The following is a 22,341-nucleotide window of genomic DNA, read 5'->3' as shown; positions in this document are numbered from 1 at the left end:
CTATTGGGAGTCTCTAATGTTGAAAAGGAGATTTGGATTGATATATATTCAAAAGGTTCTTAAGAACTACTTGTTGATCAAAAGGACTTTTGTAGGTATTGGTTCTTCAAAAGACAGTTTGGAGGAATTTTTTACAGTGGGCACAATAAATAAATATACTCTTTGTATTTAAATAATTTATTTTCTGCGAACAAAATGCAGAAAAAATAATTTTCTGTCCGAACTTGGCATCCTTTCATGGCTAGAATCAATATTTGGGGGAAAATGTATTTTTGAAGGGATAGAAAAAAAAATACCATTTGTTTCAATAAATACATCGCACTATCTCACTGGATGCATTACTGGATGTTTGAATACATTTAGGAGGCATTGGAGGTTTTAAAAAGTTCGTGAGATAATTGATATTCAATTGATATTTTGGAGGTAATGGAATTAAATTGGAAATAAAATTGTTTAAAATGTCCTTTGGTGTTAATTTTGCTTTGGAGGTATGAAATTATCTGAGATGTACTTTTCAGGGATAAAATTAATTGAAAATGTGATATGGAGGCTTAAACTGTATGAAAACTATATTTGGAGTAATGAAATCATACTAAAGGTATTCCGGAGTATCAAAATGCTCATTGGGGGTTTCGAATGTTGAAAAGGAGATTTGGATGAATTAATATTCAAAAAGTTCTTGGGAAGTATTTGTTGATCAAAAAGACCTTTGGAGGTATTGGTTCTTCAAATGATAGTTTGGAGGAATTGTTTACAGTGGGCATAATGAGAAAAAAAAATATATTGTTTGTATTTCCATATTTCACTTTCTGCGAAGGAAATTCAGAAATAATAATATTCGAACTTTTCATCCTTTCATGGTCAGAAACAATATTTGGATGAAAATATATTTTGGCGGAGAAAGAAAAAAAATAGTCGCTTGTTGCAACAAATACGTAAAATTGTTGCCTTTTTAGACGGTTTTCGGTTTCTACTAGGATGTTATGAAAGTTCTTAATGGTGACCTTGGCAAAGCAAATAGAAAAAAATATTCTTGAAATTAAGTTCTCTAAACTTGCATTAGAAACGATAATCTGTTACTCTGTCAAGCAAAAATTTCATTGTTGAAATCAAGATTCAGATGAAATTCTTTTAGCGGGCATAACTAATTATTTAGTTCACAATTTGGCATTGTTTAAATAATGGAGATTAGTGTCTTTGTTCGCAGAATGGGTCGTTCTTTATTATGGAGTGGATATATTGGAAAAGAATTTACATTGCAAATAGTAAAAAAAAAAAAAACGACTCATTGTTTATACGTATATTCTTTTTTGGAAAAGAATTGCAGAAATTTAAAGGTTTTTTGGAGATATTGAATGTTAAAGGGTAGTTTAGAGGCACTCGATGATAGAATACACTTAGGAGACATTGGAGGTTTTAAAAAATTCTAATGAGATAATTAAAGTTCAATTGATATATTGGAGGTAATGGATTTAAATTTGAAATAAAATTGTTTAAAATGTTCTTTGGAGGTAATTTTGCTTTGGAGGTACGAAATTATCTGAAATGTACTTTTCAGTTATAAAAATAATTGAAAATGTGATATGGAGGCATAAACTGTATGAAAACGATCTTTGGAGTAATGAAATCTTACTAAATGTGTTTGGAAGGTGCTAAATATTTATCGGAGGTATCGAATGTTGTAAAAAAGTTTTGGAATGATTTAATATTCAATTTCTCAGGAGCTGATTGTTGATCCAAAGGATCTTTAGAGAAATTGATTCTTCAAATGATAGTTTGGAGAAAAGGTTTACAGTGAGCATAATAAAAAAATATATAATCTTTGTATTTCCATAATTCACTTTCTGCTAACGAAATGCACAAATAATTATATTCGGCCTTGCCATCCTTTCATGATCAGAAACAATATTTGGGGGAAAATATTTTAGCTGAGAAAGAAAAAAAAAATGGCCACATGTTGAAATAAATACGGCAGAATTGTTGCCTTCAGTATTCGGTTCCCTATTTCAAAAAGTAAACGTATGACAATTCTTTATCGTGACCTTGGCAAAGCAAACAGAAAAAAAAAGAAGAAACTATTGAAATTAAGTTCTCTGAAAGTGCAGTAGAAATGATCTACTTTGTCAGGCAAGTATTTCATCGTCTAAATCAATAATCAGAAGAAATGTTTTTAGTGGTATGAGAACTCAGTTCAGAATTTGGCATTCTTTAAGTAATGTAGAATAGTTGCTTTGTTCTCAGAATGTGTCTTGCTTTATTCCGGAGTGGATATGTTGGAAAAGAATTTACATCGGAAATAGTGAAGAGACACCAACTCTTAGTTAATACGTATTTTCTTTTCTGCAAAACAATTGCAGAAATAAAAAGATTGTTTGGAGATATTGAATGTTAAAGGATAGTTTAGAGGCACTCGATGATAGAATACACTTAGGAGGCATTGGAGGTTTTAAAAAGTTCTAGTGAGATAATTGATGATCAATTGATATATAGAAAGTGAATTGGAAATATCAGTGTTAAAATTGTGCTTTGGTTACATTTGTATTTTGGAGGCACGAAAGGATTTGAAATATATCTTGGAGGGATAAAAATTATTTAAAATGTGACATGGGGCTTAAACTGTCTGGAAAGGAACTTTGGAGAGATGAAATCATACTGAAGGTGTTTCGGAGGTTCAAAATGCTCATTGGATGTTTCGAATGTTGAAAAAAAGATTTGGATCGATTTATATTCAAAAAGTTCTTAGGAACTATTTGTTGATCAAAAGGACCTTTTGGAGGTATTGATTCTTCAATAGATAGTATGGAGGAATTGTTTACATTGGTGTAATAGAAAAAATATTCTCTTTGTATTTCCATAATTCACTTTATGGGAATGAAATGCAGAAATAATAATTATCTGTCCGAACTTGGCATCCTTTCATGGTTAGAAACAATATTTGGGGGAAAATATATTTTAGCGGGGAAAGCAAAAAAGAAAAAAATGTTGAAATTAATTTTTCTGAAAGAGCAGTAGAAATTATGATCTGCTGCTTTGTCAAGCAAGTATTTCATTGTTGAAATCAATATTGAGCTGAAATTTTTTTAGTGGTTTGACTGATTAATCAGTTCGCAATTTGGCATTCTTTTAGTGGTGGAGAATAGTTGCTTTGTTCCCAGAATGTGTCTTATTTCATTCCAGAGTAGTTATATTGGAAAAAAGTTTTTACTTTTCATTTTGGAATAATAATAATTCAATTTGGAATAATTTAATTTTGGGATAGTAATAAAAAATCAATATGTTTGTTTTTTTGTTTTGAATCGATGATTGTGTAAGGGTAAAAGCTTCTTTTTTCAGTATGGATATTAAAGTGTATAGCACTTAATCACTGTAAAGGAAAAAATAAATTCTCATTTAGTCTTCCCTCGAGTTTTCGTTAGGGCGGCAGCAAGGACTATTAGCTGCTTTGAAGTGGCTTTTTCATTATGACGAACAGTATTTCAACTTATTTAACTGGCAAAATAAATGTTATTGTAATTTTTTTCTTTTTTCTCATTAAGTGAAGAAAAATGGCTTCTTTGCCGCCAGAATGCGATTTTCTCTATAATTCGAGAGGATATCCTCGAAAAAAGTTGACAATGGATAGATAAAAAAAAAAAGCATATTCTTTAAGCTAGAAATTTGTTTCCATGGCTGCTCACAATTTCATTGCAGAAATCGCTTTTCGGTATATTTAAGGGACATTAAATATATTACCCTTTTTGTCCTAGCTTTTATCCTTAAGAGATCAAGAATGGTTGACGTCAGTCTGCGATCTTTCTTTCCTTCCGGAAGGATATCCTGGAATCTATCTTTATAGTTGACATAGAAAAAAAAAATTCTCTGATAGATATTTTTCATTTTTATTTCTAAATAATGGAAGTAGAAAAAAATATCTGTTATGCTAACATCGAATTATTTAATTGTTGAAATGAATTAAAGGATGAAAATTTTTTACCGGGCGCATCAGAATAATTAGTGCACATTTTGAGTTGTTTTTTTCTCTAATTATTGAAGAATGGGTGGTTTGCCGTCAGTGTCCTGTTTTCTTTCTTTGATTGAAGATATCTGTTGAAAATACGTTACAGTGAACATAGAAAAAAAATTCACTGTTTCTTTCCATATTTTCTTTTCTGCGAACGGGCAGCAATGAAAGTTTTTCCCTTTAAATTGGCCCCTTCATTGTTGTAATCAATATTTAGAGAAAATTAATATAGCTCGCATAAAAAAAACAATATTGTGTTTTATTCCCATTCGGTTGTCCATAGATAAGGAAGAATGGTTGCATTCAGTGTACCATATTCGGTGATTTTCCAAAAGGATAACCTGGGGCGAATTTTTGCAGGGAACATTTCTAAAATAGATCACGGTTTTTCTTTCCATGCTTTCTAATCGTTGAAATATCAACAAAAAGATTTGCTTTGGTGATATGACAACATTCTATTGCTGAAATCCACTTTCGGAATAAATTATTAAAACTGGCATAAAAAATATGTATTTATAATTTGCCCCTTTTCTCCAAACTCTTCAGTCCTGATGTTCTAAAAACTGAATTAAAAAATATTGATCTCAAGTTCTTTTACCTTTTGTTAGATCTCAAAAGTTCGTGGACAGAAGATTTATTCATCAAACAATTTTACGTCCCATAATTTTAAGGTACATATGTGCACCTAAGGTCTTAAGTAAAATCATCCTAGACAAATAAAAATTCTTTAATTTTCCTGGATATTGAATAGCTACATTTTTTTTCTATTTTGAATATTTTCCTGGATATTGAATTTTCTATTTTTTTTCTTCCTTTTTTTATATTTTTTTTTCTTTATTGAATGAAAAAGCACAAAATTTATTTAATTCATAAATTGTTAAATTTTATTTTGAATGAAATTTCAAAAAACATTAGTTTTGAAATAAACTTAAGGTGATATTGCATTTTGAGCGCTTGACTCTTCTGTTAGATTTAAATTCCGGATACCTGTATTTTGATGCATATTATTTCCTATATATTGCGTTAGATTGTTGATTTGTCAAGTCTTATTTATTTTAATGGGGTAGAGTCAACTTGGTTTCCTTTTGGGGGATTGCCTGATGATGATGATGAAATTTCCAATGGTCTTTTAGTTGCATTTCCATCATTTGAAACCATTCTTCTATTTTTTTTTTCACCCTAAGATGGTTTTTTACTTATTCTCGGTCTGATCTTCTGGTTCATGAAAGGAATTCTTCCATTTTTCAAAGGCCTCGACTGCATTCGGAATTATAATTAGGACTTATTTTTCGGCTTTATTCCTGACAGTTCAGCTTCTCCCTATTTCACTGATTCATATTATACCCGGCAATCGCCAACAACTAAATCTACAAAATGGCTCAATACCCTTATTGGCCACTTTTTTTTGTCCTTAATGCACTCTTGTAATATGTCAAATAACAATCTCATAAATCGATGCTTCCCGTATGCATGCTGTATGCCTTTACAACAGCAGGTTCTGTTTGTTTCAATTCTTTTGACCATCTTCTACAAGTTCCAGTTGCCATTATACATGTGGGTAATGGAGTCATGGATTTACTATCTTTGCATTTGCCAAAGCACTTTGTAGTAGCGTTTGTCACCCATTCATCCTATTCTAACCTTTCATGCATTTGTCAGGTTTCATTTTTTATGCATGAGGAATCCTATTGCTTTCACTAAAATCACTTTGTTCTAAAAGTTCAATAATCTCCTCTTGAGTTTAAGCCACTAGACTTAAACAATTATTATTGTATATAAAATTTCGCACACTGTATATATGATGACGGATTGAAATATCAATTACAGTCTACAAAATAGCTATGAAATTTAATTCTCTTACTAAAGTTAAAAACATAATTTTTTTAAAAAATTTAAGTTTTGTTACATTAGAGAACCTAATAATTCATTACAAGAAAAATATAAATATATTCAAGGACAAGCAGTGACAGTTTAAAAAGAACCGCTGAAAAGATAAACGTCAAGATGAACCCAAGCAGTCCGAAAATAGAGTAAACGCCTGATGTACACATATGCCATAAATTCAGATTTTCAACGATTCCATAATAAATTTATATATTTTGGTAATGACTTTAATGAGGCATTGAGGGTTTTATACGATTTTATTTTAATAATAAATGGTTAAAATGTATTTATATTTGCTGTTTTTTTCAGTTCGGCGTCATTTCAATTGTCGCTGATTAATAGCGATGGACGGGAAAGAAATACCGAACTATAATATCATATATTGATGAAAAAGGCAAAATTCGTAAATGTTGCAATTCTCGTATTTTTTCGTTATAATTTTACATTAAAGAATAAGAAAAATAAAAAAAATAATAAATTTCAGGTACACCTGTACCTCAGGATTGTAGAGGTTTTCAGGTTGTTGTTGTTGTTGTATGGTTTATTGGCGCAAGAGCCACTTTTGGCTATACTGCGCCAAGCTTACGGTAAAATCAGAACAGACATTTAAGCGAACACGATTTTAAAATTTAGTGTAAGTAATTAAAACTCCATAAAAATGTCGATACAAATATTATAAAACCATCTTAACAAAATACAATGATTAACGTAAATGCAAAATAATCATGCGCTGAAGACGTATTTTACAAAAAATGAAAATACAGACGAAAAAGGTGTTAAATACAGTTGATGAAGCGAATAGCTCTTAAAAATTTAAAAATATTTGGGTGGTATTTCTCACCCACTAGGTCTTGCATGTTAAGAGAAGACGAGTTGAAAAAAATATGACGATGAACATTAAAATCGGGACATTAAATTAAAATATGTTTCACACTAAAAGCAATATGACAAGTGGGGCAAATTGGCTCCCTTTCACCCAAGATGAGATGACGATGAGTAAAACGGGTGTGTCCTATACGGAGGCGAGTCAATTTCACATCAACCTCTCGTATAGGGTGAATAGGCCATAAACCAACAGTAGGCTTGACGGAATGAAGCTTATTCTCGGTCTCCAAATCCCATGTTAATTGCCATGTTGAATAAATGTTTTATGAAAAATTTCTTAATGTCGCAATATGGAAGTTTATGGGACAAAAAAGAGTCTGCAGATTTTGCCGCTGAATCGGCTTCTTCATTCCCAGAAATGCCTACGTGACTTGGGATCCAACTAAAAAGGATATGAAAACCTTCATTTTGTAGTAGACGCCGAGTAAATAGGATTCTACTCGCAATCGGATGCATCCGATTGCTGTAGTGCGAAAGTCTCTACGCACTCATACTATCTGTATAAATAATAAAGTTACGTTCAGGGAACGGCGAAATTTTCTGAAGGGCCCAGAAAATTGCCATCAACTCAGCAGTGAATACTGAACAGCAATTATGTAAACGATAGCTCAATGTATCAGACGGAAGAATTATACCACACCCGACATGTCCATCTGATTTTGAGCCATCCGTAAAAATTGGTACAAAACGAGTATATTGATAGCAATGATGCAAAAACAGGTGCTTAAAGACAGCTGAATCATTTGAAGATTTATCAAAGCCTGCAAAGGGATTCATGTAAGAAAATTTTGGGATGTCCCAGGGGGGGAAACACAATAAATCTACAGTCTTAATGATAGCATTTGAAAGGCCTTAGTCATGCAAAAGTACTTTAGTTCTCTCACTAAATGGAAGAATGTGAGAGGGACGGGCCTCATATAGTCTGCGAAGATTAACTGGTAACTTTATATTAGAGATGGGATGGTTAGGAAAAGATTTTGCGCGGAAATAATAACAGGCAGACAATTTTTTTGCGTCTTAAATGAAGAGGGAGCTGGTTGCAAATAGAGTAAAGGCTCTCTACTGGAGAGGTACGAAACGCTCCAGAACAAATCCGTAACGAAGAATGGTGAACGGTATCCAATCGTCGCAGGAAAGAAGCACGAGCGGAACCATATACTATGCGCCCATAATCCATGCGAGAGAGGATGACTGCTTCGTAAATATGGAGCAGGGATGTCCGATCGGCACCCCAAGATGTTTTAGAGAGTACCTTTAAAATGTTTAGTGCTCTCACATTTATTCCGCAGGTTTAAAATATGAGGAAGAAAGGAGAGTTTTCTATCGAAAATTACTCCCAGAAATCGTACCTCATCTACAACAGCGATAGGCGCATTTCGTATTTTAATGACAGGATCTAAATGGATATTTCGTTTCCTGCAGAAATGAACGCATCGGCTTTTCTCTGAAGAGATAGTATGCCCGTTATTATCCCACCAAGCTACTACTTTATTAATGGCATTTTGCAGTTGTCACTCTATTAAATTCATATTGCTGCCCTGACATGAAATCTGCAGGTCATCAACATAAAGTGATGCCTGAACAGATGAAGGTAAAAAAGATAAAACTTGAATAATGTGAATAAAAAGTGTAACACTGAGGACACTTCCTTGCGGAACTCCCTCAGCTTGAATAAAAGAATCAGAATAAAAGTTGCCTACACGAACTCTAAAAGTCCGATAAGATAAAAAATTCTGTAAAAAGATGGGCAAGTTTCCTCTAAAACCAAATTTAAAAAGTGTAGAAAGTACTCCATAGCGCCATGTCCGATCATACGCCTTCTCAATGTCAAAAAATATGGAGACTAGGTGGTTCCTTCTAACAAATGTGTTGCGAATTTCGGTTTCCAGTAATACGAGGTTATCATAAGTAGATCTACCTCTTCGGAAACCACTCTGCAACGGGGGAATACATCCTTGTTTCTCCAATTCGTGAATAAGACGTGCATTGACCATTCTTTCAAAGGTTTTGCAGAGGCAATTCGTCAAAGCAATTGGTCGGTAGTTTAGAGGGTTAGATGCGTCCTTGCCAGGATTTAATATTGGGATCACAATAGCTTCTCGCCATTGTGAAGGGTACTTCTGTTCAATCCATATTCTGTTAAATAATAATAACAGATTCGAAAGGGAAGTTGCGTTCAAATGGCGGAGCATATTATACGTAATCCCATCTGGTCCAGGGCTTGAATCATGGGCTTTAGATAAAGCCGTTTCCAGTTCAGACATCCTGAATTCACAGTTATATGGACTGGTATTTTGGGCTTTAAAGCGCAAAGGCAACCGTTCCGCGCGATTCTTAGTTGCCAGGAAATTAGGACTGTAAGAATCTATTGCGGAAACTTGTGCGAATGCTTCTCCTAGAATATTAGCTATGTCTAATGGGGCTGAATGTATCTCACTTCCTGTTTTTAATACAGGAATGGACGATTCACTATAAATTCCATTAGCGGCCTTTACTTTCCTCCATAAATGTTTACTAGATGTAGAGGATGTAATGGATGATACAAATTTTATCCATGATTCCCTATGAGTACGACGGCGAATGCGACGAGCTAGCGCTTTGGCTCTTTTAAATGCGATAAAGTTCTCAGTTGTTTTGTACCTTCGAAAGATGTTCCATAATTTTTTCTGCTGTTTGTGACTGTCACGACAAGCTTCATTCCACCATGGTCTGCAAAATTTTTGGGGGCATGGGGAGCGTTTTGGGATGGTGATATTTGCGGCATGTATTAGTGTATTAACTACAATTTGTGTTGCTTCCGATATGTCTGATGTACTGACCATATCCCGAGTGATATGTGCCAATTGCATGAATGCATCCCAGTCTGCTCGCTGGAAAATCCAACGAGGAGGGCATGCGGTTGCATTTCCTCTGTCAGCATACAAGACGATAACTGGGAAATGGTCACTATTATATAGATCTTTCTCAACGGAAAATGTCATCAATGGCAAGAGTGTAGGAGTGCATATGGCCAGATCAAGATTATGGAAGGTACGTGTGGGTTCATGGAAGTAAGTCTTCTCTTCACTATTGAGCAAGCAGAGACAGTTATCAGCAATAAACTGCTCAATCTGCTGCCCACGAGAATTTGTACTTACCGAACCCCACAACGTACTATGGCCGTTGAAATCTCCAAGAAGGATAAAGGGTGAAGAAAGCTGGTCCACTAAATTATCAAGTTCTTGTTGAGGTATGATATCATTAGGCGGTAAATAGATACAGCAGACTGTGACCAAAGTTCGTACATGAACTTGTACAGCCACAGCCTGAAGAGAAGTATGCAAATTGAGAGGTGTACTCGGATACAGATTGGATGTGAAGATACAGACACCACCAGAACTGTGAGAAGCTGTGCCTGCATCTTTCCGAACACAGTTATATCCACGTAATTTAATGGCAATATCGGGTGCCAAGAAAGTTTATTGGACACCAATACAAATGGGATGAAACTGGTTGATGCTAGTCTATAAATCAAAAAGTTTGGAACGAATGCCGCGACAATTCCAGGAGACGAAGGTACCCATTATGAAAGAGGTTTTGATGAAGAAAGAGGACGTGCATTTGTTGGAGTTGCTAGATCTTCGCAACTCATATCAAGTGAATCTTCATCCTCAGATGGATGGAGCTTAAAATCTGGGTTGGTTAGCGTGTCACCAAAAATGGTGGTAAAATCCTTATGGACTATATTCTGATTCGCTAATCCCAAAGCGACTGAATTCCGTATATTAGATTTTTTGAATTTTACCGAAAGATCTTTTTGCGAAAGTCCACGTTTCGCGAGTTTCAGCGTCAGTGAGGTCTGAGATTTATTTTTACGGGCTTTTCTATGTGTATCGGGATCTTGCTTAGAAGAATCTGGAACAATTTTGGTTGAACTATCAGAATCTGATTCAGATGTTTTTTCTGGAGGTTTTGTTGTCGAATTTTGTTTCTTGCAGTTGGCACAAGAGCAGTTTGAGCAAAATGATTTTTTAACAACGGAAGAATAGCTTATTCCAGGAGTAGGAGTCTGTATTTCAATCTTACGCCTTGCTTCTGGATATGTTAAATCTTCTTTTATTTTTATGGTAATGATTTCTTTCTCCAGTTTCCATCGCGAGCAAGTTCGAGAGTAAGAGGGATGGTCACCACCACAGTTAACGCACTTTTCTTGTGCGGTGCACTGTTGACTATCATGCCCTTTTTCGGCACAACGGGCGCAAGTGACTGTCCCGCGGCAATTAACCTTCGAATGGCCAAAGCGCTGGCACTGGAAACACCTTAATGGATTAGGAATGTATTGGCGAACTGGTAATTTTATGTAACCTGCATATATGGATTCGGGTAATTGGGGACTGTGAAAGGTGAGTACATAATGTTTTGTCGGTAGTATCTGGCCATCTCGTCGAATTGTAATTTGGCGAACATTGGTCACACCTTGTTTTTTCAATTCTGAACTTATTTCCTCTAGAGGAACGTTATATAATTCTCCGCAGGTTATTACACCTTTGGAGAAGTTTAGCGAAGTGTGAGGACTCACAGAAACAGGTATGGTGGCTAGAGCTTTCAGTTTGATGATATTCTGAGCTTGCGTTTTGGTATCGACTTCCACTAGTAAGTCACCTGAACGCATTTTTCTTAAAAGATTCTTTATTTTCTGAAACACGCTTAATCACAAAAAATTTATCAAAGTATTGAGTAGTATTAAGAAATTTGATTACTTTTCGCTCACTGAAGGGACCACGTTTGGAGGAGCCCATACGATATTAGAAAAGATTCGGGTCCGACGGCACCGCCCACCACGGAGCCCAACAAGGGAAGGCAGTCACCGGCTCTGGATATTTCCAACCTCGGTACTTACCCTAGTGCTAATATGTACCTATACGCTGGGAGCTACCCCGGGGGACAGTGACCACCCTTAACGCCAAGCCAAAGGAGTAGCCCCTTCGCTTGATCCCTAGCAGACTAGCCACTCAGGTGACTAGGTACCAGCCGATTGATACACCGGGGACCACAGTGCACCACCCGTCTTTCAAATGGGTCGCCACGCACGGCAAACACGTGGGGTTTTGGCTGTCCATGAGAAGCAAGAAGCAAACAGAGCGGCGACAGCTTCCCATGGAGAGCTCCCTCGCTTGCCGTCGAGGGATAGAAGGACAAAGCAGACATCAGAAGGCGTAGTGGAGAGAGAACTGAAAGGGAGTAAAGATCCCTGGGAACCTCGGGATTGGGACACCCGTACTCACCTATAGTAGGTGAGCCCCTGAGGGGGAGAGGTTTTCAGGAATGAAGTTTGAGTTTCCGTCAGTGTGCCATTTATTTTGTCCACTTGACGGTATCTTGGGACAACTTTTTGCTTTGGAAAGAAAAACAAATCGAATGACTTTCTTCCCAATTTTTATTTTGGAAATGGCAACAGAAAGGAAAACTTTCCACGCACCATTTGATAGCTGAAACCAGTTTTTGAACCAGTTGAAACCAGTTAATTATTTTAACGGGCTTTAAAAGAATATTACATTCTTATATGATGTCCATCTCACCTTCACCATTTCTTCTTAAATAAAAATCGTTGTCTTGCTATAAATGTGCGATTGTGTTTTATGGAACAATTTCTGGAAATATTCTGGAACAATTTCTAATAATGGGCCTGTCAATAAAAATCCTTTACTGTTTGTCTTCCTGCTTTTCTTTCTTCTGTAAAACGCATCTATAGTTATATTTTTCACCCCTGTCATCGTTTTATTGCTGAAATCAAATTAAGGACAATATTAATACAGTGGTTACGAAAAAAGTATTGTAATTATTTTTCTTGTCTCTGAAATCAGTATGAATGATTTGTATGGTCAGTTTGTGCGATTTTCTTTGTTTCCAAGAAGTTTCTTGCAGTGGACAAAGTAAATCCATTTTTTTCTGCCAAAGGGCTGTAGAAATGAAAATATCCCCTCACTTGGCGCAATTTCATTTGTTAAGAGTTGCAGGAAGTTATTTGATCGGATACAACAGAAAAAAGTATTGTACTCCAGCTAACATTTTTTTCCATAAATATGGAAGATAGGTTGATTTTTGCTTGTTTCTTATAGGATATCGAAGAACAAATCAATACAGTGGGCTTAGCAAAAAGAAATATCCCCTGATTGACATCTGACGTATTTTTCTCTGTGAAAGGGCAAAAGTAAACTTTTGAATTCCCAACTTTTCATTCCTGAAGCCAAGTTTGGCTCTTGCGCCAGTAAACCCTACTATCCGTAAAACCATTTCCTTTCTGAAATCAATTTTCGGATTACATTATTTTAAGGAAGAATTCCAGCGTAAGTTTTCAATTTAATTTCCGAAAGGATATCCTGAGATATATTTAGCAATGGAAACACCCACATACGGTTTTTCATTCAATTTTTTTTTCTATGATAGGGCAGCGGAGATGAAAATTTACTATCCTAAAATGGCACCCTTTAGAGGTATTAAACAATATTTGGGGGGATATATTTTATTGGACATAATAAATAACTAAAAATAAAAGAACATGCCTCCCCCCCTTTTCTCTTTAAATAACGAAACATGGTTTCTTTCATTGTACGATTTTTTTTGTTTCCGTTAGGAATCCCAAGACAATTCTTTACAATGAATAGGACAAAAAAAATCATTGATCGTCTATTCTGCGAAAGGGTAGTAGAAATGAAAATTTGAGTTTCATACGTGGCGTTATTTCATTGCTGAAAACAATTTTCACTGCAAATTATTTTATCGGGCAGAATAATTAATATTTTATCTTCACGTTTATCCTTAAGTACATAATCACTATCTTGCCTTCAATGTGCGATTATATTTGTATAGGTAAGGATATCATGGCACGCAAACATAACAACCTCCCGCACCTTTTTTTTAAAGAAATAAGTCAGAATGGTACTGGTTACCTTGCCATGATTGTGCATGATTGTTTTTGGTTCCCGGGAGGACATCCTTTACAGTGGACACAGAAAAGAATATTGCACTGTTTTTCATTCTAATTTTTTTACTACGAAAATGTAGAAGAAATGAGAATTTTCTACATTTAAATGGCACCCTTTCATAGATGTATATTAATGTTTGGAGAAAATTATTTTAGCGTGTATAACAACGAAAAAAAATTACTTTTTGCCCTCTTTTCACCATATTTTAAGAAAAATGGTTTCCTGCAGTGTTCGATTCTCCTTGTTTCCGAAAGGATATCTTGGAAAAAAATCTGATTGAAAAAAAATCACTGTCTGAATTTCAACGTTTTCTTTTCTCCAAAAGGACAGTAGAAATTAAAATCTGCTTTTCTGATATGGAACCATTTCATTGTTCAAATCAATATTGGGTCAGATTTATTATAGCGGGTATAGAAATAATTATTGCACATTTCAACCCTCACTTCGCTTCAAGTTATGAAGAATTATGTCCGATTTTCTTGGATTCTGAGTGCATGTCTTGGGAATAATTCTTCACAGTGCATTAAGTCAAAAAGATTAATCCTCTTTTTGTCTTTACCTATATTTTTTTGAGAAAGAACATCAGAAATAAAAACTTACTACTCAAACATCGCTCACTTTCTTGCTTTTAAGCTATTTTGAGAGGAAATTGCTTTAGATGCATTTTAACAACAATTTATTGTCGCGTAGGTACTTAAGTGTAGAACGCAATGACACAAGAAGTAGAGCTAAACCAATTTAACAACTTCACTCAGAACACAATAAATATTTACACAAACTGTGAAACGCATTGTCTGCAGCAGGATTCGAACTGACGATCTCTTGATTATGAGAGCAGTGCTATGAACATTCGGCCATGGAAAATCGACTGTCCTCTTTTCAATGCGGCAATAATATATATATATATATATATATATATATATATATATATATATATATATATATATATATATATATATATATATATATATATATATATATATATATATATATATAATATAATTTTTGCTTCAGTCAAGGAAGAAGGGTTGCTTTTTGTCTCTGATTCTCCTTGTTTCCGAAAGGATATCCTCTAACAAATACTTACAATGGACTTCTACGTATTATTTCATATTTTCGTTACTACGAAAGGGAGGCAGAAACAAAAAAAAATCTGCCATCCATACTTTTCATTGTTGAAATCAGTGCTGGAATAAAATTTGTTCAGAAGGCACGACAGAATAATCGCACACTCTGGCCCTCCCCCTTTTCTTTGTCATTTGCGTGCTATTTTCTTTCAACCCGAATGGATACCTTTGGAAAATGTTTATTGTGGACACAGTAAAAGAAAAGAAATCTGTTTGTGTTTACATATTTTATTTTCTAAGAACGAACAGTAAAAATAAAAAAAAAAGAAATTCTAACCTAATTAGGCACCCTCTCGTGGTTGTAATCAATATTTTGAGGAAATTTTTTAGCACACATATTTATCTATGTATCTATATACATATACATGAAAACCATGTTTTTTGTGGTTGACAGGAACCGCATAAAAGAAAATGAAAAAAAAAATCGGAAATTTCATAAATACTTGCATATAATATACAAATTATATGTAATGACATACTACAGAAATTATTTTTATGCGGCGGAGAGGGACCGCACAAAAAAGTCTCACTTGGAAAATACGTCAATTATTTACGAAATAAATGAGAAAGTGCTTCCAAACATAATAAAATAAAAATGGAAACATTTTAATAACATTTAATTTTTCAGTGTATATATGGAAAAGTTTTCAAAATGCAATTACATAATTCACTACCACTCGTTATAATCCAAAACGCGCATCTTCTTGTGATGAATTTGTTCAAAATCACTTTCCTCACTTAAAGATATAATTTTAATTGATTTATTTTTTTGGCACCATGAAGTCAGTGATCAGTTTTTGTGACGAGGGCGATTGGTCAGCTGCTTGTAAACGCCACGATAGAAGATACGCATGACCGAAGCTTTTTTTTGGAATTTCAAACTCCTTTCGGAATTGGTGTCTATTTTATGAAAATGCTTTTCCAATTTGTTGCCAAGCTGCATCTCTGCATACATTTTATCCGCTGCAATGGAATCCAATTCTTGTCCGTCTTCATAATTCATCAAATTAATTATAATGTTACTATCATTGATAGTTTCGTCCTCAATCATTTCGGCAAGATCATTTTCGCTGAAAGTGTCAGAGCCTTCTCAGCTGATGTGTGCGAGCGCAGTAATTTCTGATAATATAACGTGTTTTCGCTTATATTTCGATTAATGACATATTCAGGCCAGATCGCTTTCCAGCGCAAATTCAATGTGTGTGGTTTTATTTGAGCAATTGCTGCAGTAGTATGATTTATGCAGTCTACAGAACATTTTCCAAGCTTCAGTCAAACCAATTCGATCGTTTTCTAGTTTTTTCAAAATGTAGCTGAAAGTTAATTTCACATAATATTTCTTAAAATTTGCGATTATGCCCTAATCTAATGGTTGTACAAGGCTATTCGTATTTGGTGGTAAAAACGCTTTGTACATTAGGATGTTCTAAACAAGGATGACCGGGTGCATTGCCAACAATTAGCAACACTTTCAAAGGAAGACCCATCTCTGTCAAGTATTTTTCAATTTCTGGTACGAAGCAATCGTTGAACCATGTTGCAAAAACAGCTGATGTGACCCATGCTTTTTTCATGACCATGAAATGTACTGGATATTCATGTAAATTGGTCTTTCTTCGCACGTGGGGGCAAAGCTTTATTTATAATAAGTGGTTTGAACATTTTTGCACCAGATGCATTACTTCAAAAATGGAGTGTAATTCGGTCTTCTGCAGCTTTAAAATCACTTGCAGTTTTTTCACACTTGCCCAGTCGAATGTTAATTGCCATCTTTTTCCAAAATAATCCAGTTTCATTTGCATTAAACACTTCATCTGGGCAATATCCACCATCATGAATAATTTTTGCCAGTACTTTATAATAATTCTTATCAGCTGATTCATAGGCGGACGCTGCCTCGCCGCTATGTTCACATTGTGAAGTGTGTATCGTCTTAAAAATCCAGTAAACCAGCCATTGCTAACAGAAAATTTCAGGTTTTCTAAACAGGATGACGAACGAGGTTGTTCTAAATCCTTCAGCTGGTTGAAATACTGTCTAGCTTTTCCTTTAATTAAATATTTGTGAACGAGGATTCATTTTTTAGTTAAATTTTTCATCCAAAACACGAGAGCCTTTTCCGTCTTCTCTATTACAATATTTCTTTAATATGATTCTCTTCTACTGCTTCGTTTGTTGCACTATTAATAGAATCATTTATTTAATTCGTACGTTTGTGTATAGCTCTTACAGAGGATTCAACAAATTTTAATTCGTTTGCAACAGCTGTGGATCCTTCACTTTCTGCTAGTCTATTTAATATTAGAATTTTTGTTTCCAATGGAATTGGCTTTCTTTTCACTGTGGCTACAATTACTCATTTTATTTTTATGAGCACGGCTCGCTTGAGAATTCCAGTACTTCAAAATCCTGAGCCGAGACAGAAACAGAGGCTAAAAACAAAATGGAATCATCTTTTTCTTCAGAGAGATTACAGGAGGGGGACACCTACTGACATATAATTGAAATGGGTGGCCAATTTTTACGCCCATGTGATTGTCATTTGCAGTTTGAAGGAAGGTATTTTAATTTGTTGTCACTGATTTTACACTGACTCTTGTTTCGACGATTTCAGGTGCTTTTTTGCATTTTATCTTTGCTATAGAATTAAGAGTAAATTTTAAAAATAATATAAGGATAAATTATTTAAACATAAATCTGCATAATATATTTAATTCCTTGAAACACTATTTCAGTAAAGATGATCGTGAAGAGTATCTTAACACAACTCTACCTTCGTTTGATTCATCAAAAAAAAATCTATTTTCATATTAGTACATGAAGTAATAATTGGGCGGGTGATATTTCACCGAAAGAAAATTCTTTTTTTGTTTCCTCAAATGATCGTTTCATTTATTCTCGTAACAAAATTATAATTACTCTGAATTAAAATTAATATTTTGTATTTAATTTCCTAGTTGAAACTTAATAAATTTTATTCCAAACAGCAAGATTTTAGTATTTGTATAAAACTAAGAAGTTTTGACAAATAAGGTGATAAATATGTTATGATTATTTGTACTTTTCACACGCATGTAGACATTTATCAATCGGTTCATGATTTTTCAATTATTTTCCCAGAAGTTCCTTCAAAATTGAATGTGAATGTATCAAATTTTACTTTATTTTTAAAATCTGTACAGCAATTGATTACCATATTATACAGTCACCATATTTTTTCTACAATGTGCTAATTGCAAAAAGGTGAAGAAAGAAACAGTAATAATCGAAATTTTTATTTAATATCTAATTGAAGTTTTCTGATAATGCAATAAATTTAGGAAAATCGATTTGTAATCATACAAGATATTAGAAAAAAAAACCATGAGGAAACAGATTTCGAAAAAAATATTTGAATAATCAGTGTCAATAAAAATAAGTAAAGAGGAATGAAATAGATTTTTTTATTGATAAACATATTAAAAATTTTGCTATCTTTTGCATAAAACAAAGAATTTATGGCAATCGTAATAAAATGTTTTAAAAAATCCAATGATTAAATTTAGTTCTTCTTAACTGATAAATGTTTCATCCCCTTAGTTACTGTCGGAGATGTCCTTTTCCTTCGCAAGCATAGCAGACGAAAAGCCGCTCATCAATCAATGTCGATTTTAGCGGACCTCCCATAACGAGCATATGGTGCGCTCTTCGGGAAATGCCTTTCGCCCCTTAAATTCACCTAAACGCCTCAAAGCGCCTGAGTCAGGCCCCTGTTGGACGGGGAGATTTAGGGCTCATAGGGTTAAAGGTGTATTTATGCCTAAAATAAAAATAATATTAACTGTATACAAATAGGAACAAAAGTAATTAATCTATTTACCTTTAATCTCCCTATAAAATGAATCCTTAATCACGCGAGTTGTGGATAAAACTCGGAATACGAAGCGTATGTTGCTAGCGCGCTGTATATGTGCGCTGATAGAAAACATTACAGTGGTGCCAACTCCGTTGAAATTCATAAACCGCATAAAAAAATCACACGAAAAAACCCGCATAAGAAAGAATGTTTGCCTTCAATCTACTTTTCTCCTTGTTCTCGGAAGTATATAGTGAAACAAAACTTCACCTTGAACAAAAAAAAAAAAAAAAAAAAAAAAAAAAAAAAAAAAATTGCGCTCCTGACTAACTTCCATTTTATTCATTGTGGTCAATTTATTTGAGGGAGGAGAGCAAAATAATTATTACACTTTTTGACCCTCTTTAATTGTAGATGAATGGGTGCTTCGCCGTTAGTGTCCGGTTTTCTTTGATTCCGAGAGGATATCTGTTGGAAATACGTTACAGTAAATGTAGAAAAAAAAATTCACTGTTTGTCTTTCCATATTTTTTTTTCTGTGTAAGAAAAGCAAGGATTTTTTTCTCCTTAAATTGGCACCTGCATTGCTGAAATCAATATTTGGTGGAAATTAAAATTGCGGGCATAAGAAAGAAAAAATATTGTATTTTATGCCCACTCTGTTATCCACAGATAAGGAAGAATGATTGCCTTCGGTGTTGCATATTCTATGTTTCCGAAAGGATAACCCGGAACAAATCTTTGCAGTGAAGATTGCTAAAAAAAAATCACGATTTTTCTCTTTACGTGTTCATATCTGAGAAATATCAACAGAAAGATAAATTTGCTCTCGACTCTTTTAAACTTTTGTGACATGACACCATGCTTGGCTGATATCGATCTCCAAAAACTCTGTTATGGATCAATATTCCTAATTCTCAATACTCATGTGATTTAGTATATAAAACGCAATGCTTTTCAAAGAATTACTAAAGATTTTAATCTACTTTAACTACATCTAATTACATTCACGGACATCTAAAACTACGACGCACACAAAACATTACATGAAAACAAAATTTAAAACGGAAGTGCTCGTAAAAAAAGTTGCCCGATGCAAGAAACATACAGCAAAGTTTAAAAATAATCTCTTATCCAGTCAGTTTTCTACATCCTCCCACCTTGAGTTGGGAGAGTTCGCAACTCAATACGTCTCAAAGTCACAAATCGAGTCTTTTTGGTCCATGAACGATTCTTCCAGACCTAGTTTTAACAGTTTCTGAAATGGGACTGTTGATATTATACTGCCAGAAATTTGATTTTTAAAGTGCTATATTTTAACCAGTTTTATGTTGATATCATGGATTTTATATTTTATAATCTGCTCTTAATTTACCGTTTGCTTGGCGCAGTATAACCAAACATGGTTCTTGCGCCATTAAACCACAAACAAACAATTCTGAAATGGGACCTTCATGATCTAATACTCGTGTCTGCTATACCTCATGAGTAGCTTGCACTTGTTGCACTCTAGCTCTGACATCCTTAGCCACATCATAAGTTATCTTCAACGGAAACAGTCGTTGAATCGTGCTTAGTATTTCTCCACGGGCTGTTTCAAGTCTCTCGAGTCTAGAAATTCCCTCTTTTCCTGGGATGATTTCTGTCGCATGTCCCAGGGGCCTGTTGATACGCTTCTGATTATTGCTTCCTACAAGAACAACATCTACAACGGAAATAGTTGACCTATTTTGCCGTTTTGACCTTTGAATCAACGAACCTAAATACTCAGACCCGAATCTTTTCCCAGAATGTCTCTTGCAGATAACGCATTTTGAGATCATCGATCGCACAGTTTTTCGGCCATTTAAGATCCAAAATTGTTCTCTCAGCAGGTTGAGTAGCATTTGAGTCCCCACATCACCGGTCTTTTGTGAAAAGAAACTATTGAAAGTTTCACAACATGATGTTGAGAAGGAAGAACTACAGATCTTCGAAAAGAATGGCCGTCTTCGCGATACTCAATTTTTGTCCTCATCTTTATAAACTCTTAATATTTTCAATTTCTCGTTAACAAATGCTTCACTTTGGAGAAGCGGAGAAAATAGTAATAAAGATCATTCAAAGTCCTCTATATCCAGAATATCACATTTTCTCAGCTCTTTTGGTTTTTTTACAGTTTCTAAAAAATCTCAATATCCAGCCTATCATATGTACAATTTTCTCATATTGCGAAAAGTAATATTAGTACCAATCAGGTTCTTCCATATTCGCGTTTTCGATGGCGTGAGCACTCAAACAGGCAGTCGTGGTAGACACAAGAGTTTTCGTTCGTTCCTTCAGCACTTCATCTTCATTGACTACTACATCCGAGAATGGCCACTGATCAGCAGGTAAATGTAGCCAGCCAGGGCCCTCCCACCATTTGGACTGCGCTAGTTTCTTGGCAGAACAACCTCTACTTGGAAGATCGGCAGGATTAAACGAAACAGGCAAATTCAACAGGTCTTCAATTTTCTTTGGCGCCAAATTGCCCAACATGCCATAAGGATTTTACTGTAAATCATATTTTAATTGAATGCCCCGCTTTTAATCAAAATCGTGTTCATTTTTTTAAAACATCGTCATTAACTTTGCAGGACTTGGTGGGCGAGAGATACCACCTGAACATTTTTAAGTTTTTAAAATCTATTAACTTTTATATTTGCATTTGATATTGTGAACAATAGTTTTATCATTTTGGTCATTAGTTTCATATCATTCATCTAACATTCATTCAAACAAGTCTATCTTATAGTATTGCATTATTATACTATACATGCTTTTATTTCTATCTGCTTTTATATTTTAACTAATGAATGAAAAACCCATATATTAATGTTTTACTTCTACTTTTATTTTTTACCATTTGCTTGGCGCAGCATGGCCAAATATGGCCCTTGCGCCACTAAATACCATAAACAACAACATCAATTTTCTTTGGAAGTCAAAGTTCTGATTTCAGCAACACGGTTTCGTACGAAGGTACTCCAAGCATCTTCTCTCTTTATCGAAGTTATCACTGTCGTTGAATCAGACCACAAATAGATTTCTTCATGCGGGATCTCTCTTTTGATAGATGAGGCAAGGCTTGCAGTGATTGTAGCCGCTAACAATTCTAGTCTTGCAATAGTGGTCTTCTTTCCCGTTGGGGAAACTCTGGCTTTAGCACTTAACAACTGCATTTTGACATACTCGCTCGTCTCAACTCGAAGAAAAGCTACTGCTGCATAAGCATACATGCTCGCATCACTGAAAAAAATGCAAGGAACATTTCTCATCCGCATACCAGTTTTTAAGTATCGAGGAATTTGCATCTTTTTGAGATGAAATATGTTTCTCATCTACTTCAGAAACTCTTCTCTAGTATCAGTCCATTTCTTCCTTCCAATTCAATTTTCGCTCCCAAGTTTTTTGTAGCAGCAATTTTGGAAAGAATGCAACAGAACAAGTTGCACCTCGAATATCAGCAATAACTCCAATTTTTTCCAACTGAAAACGATATAAGATTTTTAGTATCAATTCAATCAAATTAACTCCAGTTTCTAAACAGTTATTGAGACTAGGGGCACCTTTCTGTTTGTCAGAAGCACCGAATGCAGGTCTGATTTTAGTTGTACTATTCTC

General features: G+C 34.6%; 2 protein-coding genes across 2 annotated transcripts; both read right to left on the bottom strand.

The window, feature by feature from the left end:
* Positions 1–10,331: 10,331 nt before the first annotated feature.
* On the bottom strand, positions 10,332–11,420 carry LOC129971327 (uncharacterized). The gene is made up of 2 exons (XM_056084962.1): positions 11,225–11,420; positions 10,332–11,014 (listed from the first exon to the last, which is right to left on the bottom strand). The coding sequence occupies exons 1-2, from the start codon at positions 11,418–11,420 to the stop codon at positions 10,332–10,334; spliced, it is 879 nt and encodes a 292-aa protein (XP_055940937.1).
* A 10,224-nt stretch (positions 11,421–21,644) lies between these two features.
* On the bottom strand, positions 21,645–21,956 carry LOC129971326 (uncharacterized). Its single transcript, XM_056084960.1, has one exon. It carries the CDS (start codon positions 21,954–21,956, stop codon positions 21,645–21,647), a length of 312 nt encoding a protein of 103 aa, XP_055940935.1.
* Positions 21,957–22,341: the final 385 nt, after the last annotated feature.

Source organism: Argiope bruennichi, chromosome 6 (genome assembly GCF_947563725.1).
Source record: "Argiope bruennichi chromosome 6, qqArgBrue1.1, whole genome shotgun sequence".
NCBI lineage: Eukaryota > Metazoa > Arthropoda > Arachnida > Araneae > Araneidae > Argiope > Argiope bruennichi.
Note: the sequence above shows the minus strand (reverse complement) of the source record. Positions and strands in the feature narration are given on the sequence as shown.

What these genes read in the sequence shown, in the direction of transcription:
- LOC129971327 (XM_056084962.1), bottom strand. Translation starts at nt 11,420, where the DNA reads ATGCGTTCAGGTGACTTACTAGTGGAAGTCGATACCAAAACGCAAGCT. An exon ending in TTCAGAATTGAAAAAACAAG is followed by an intron (nt 11,015 to 11,224) that starts GTGTGACCAATG and finishes GCCGCGGGACAG; the next exon opens with TCACTTGCGCCCGTTGTGCC.
- LOC129971326 (XM_056084960.1), bottom strand. Translation starts at nt 21,956, where the DNA reads ATGTATGCTTATGCAGCAGTAGCTTTTCTTCGAGTTGAGACGAGCGAG.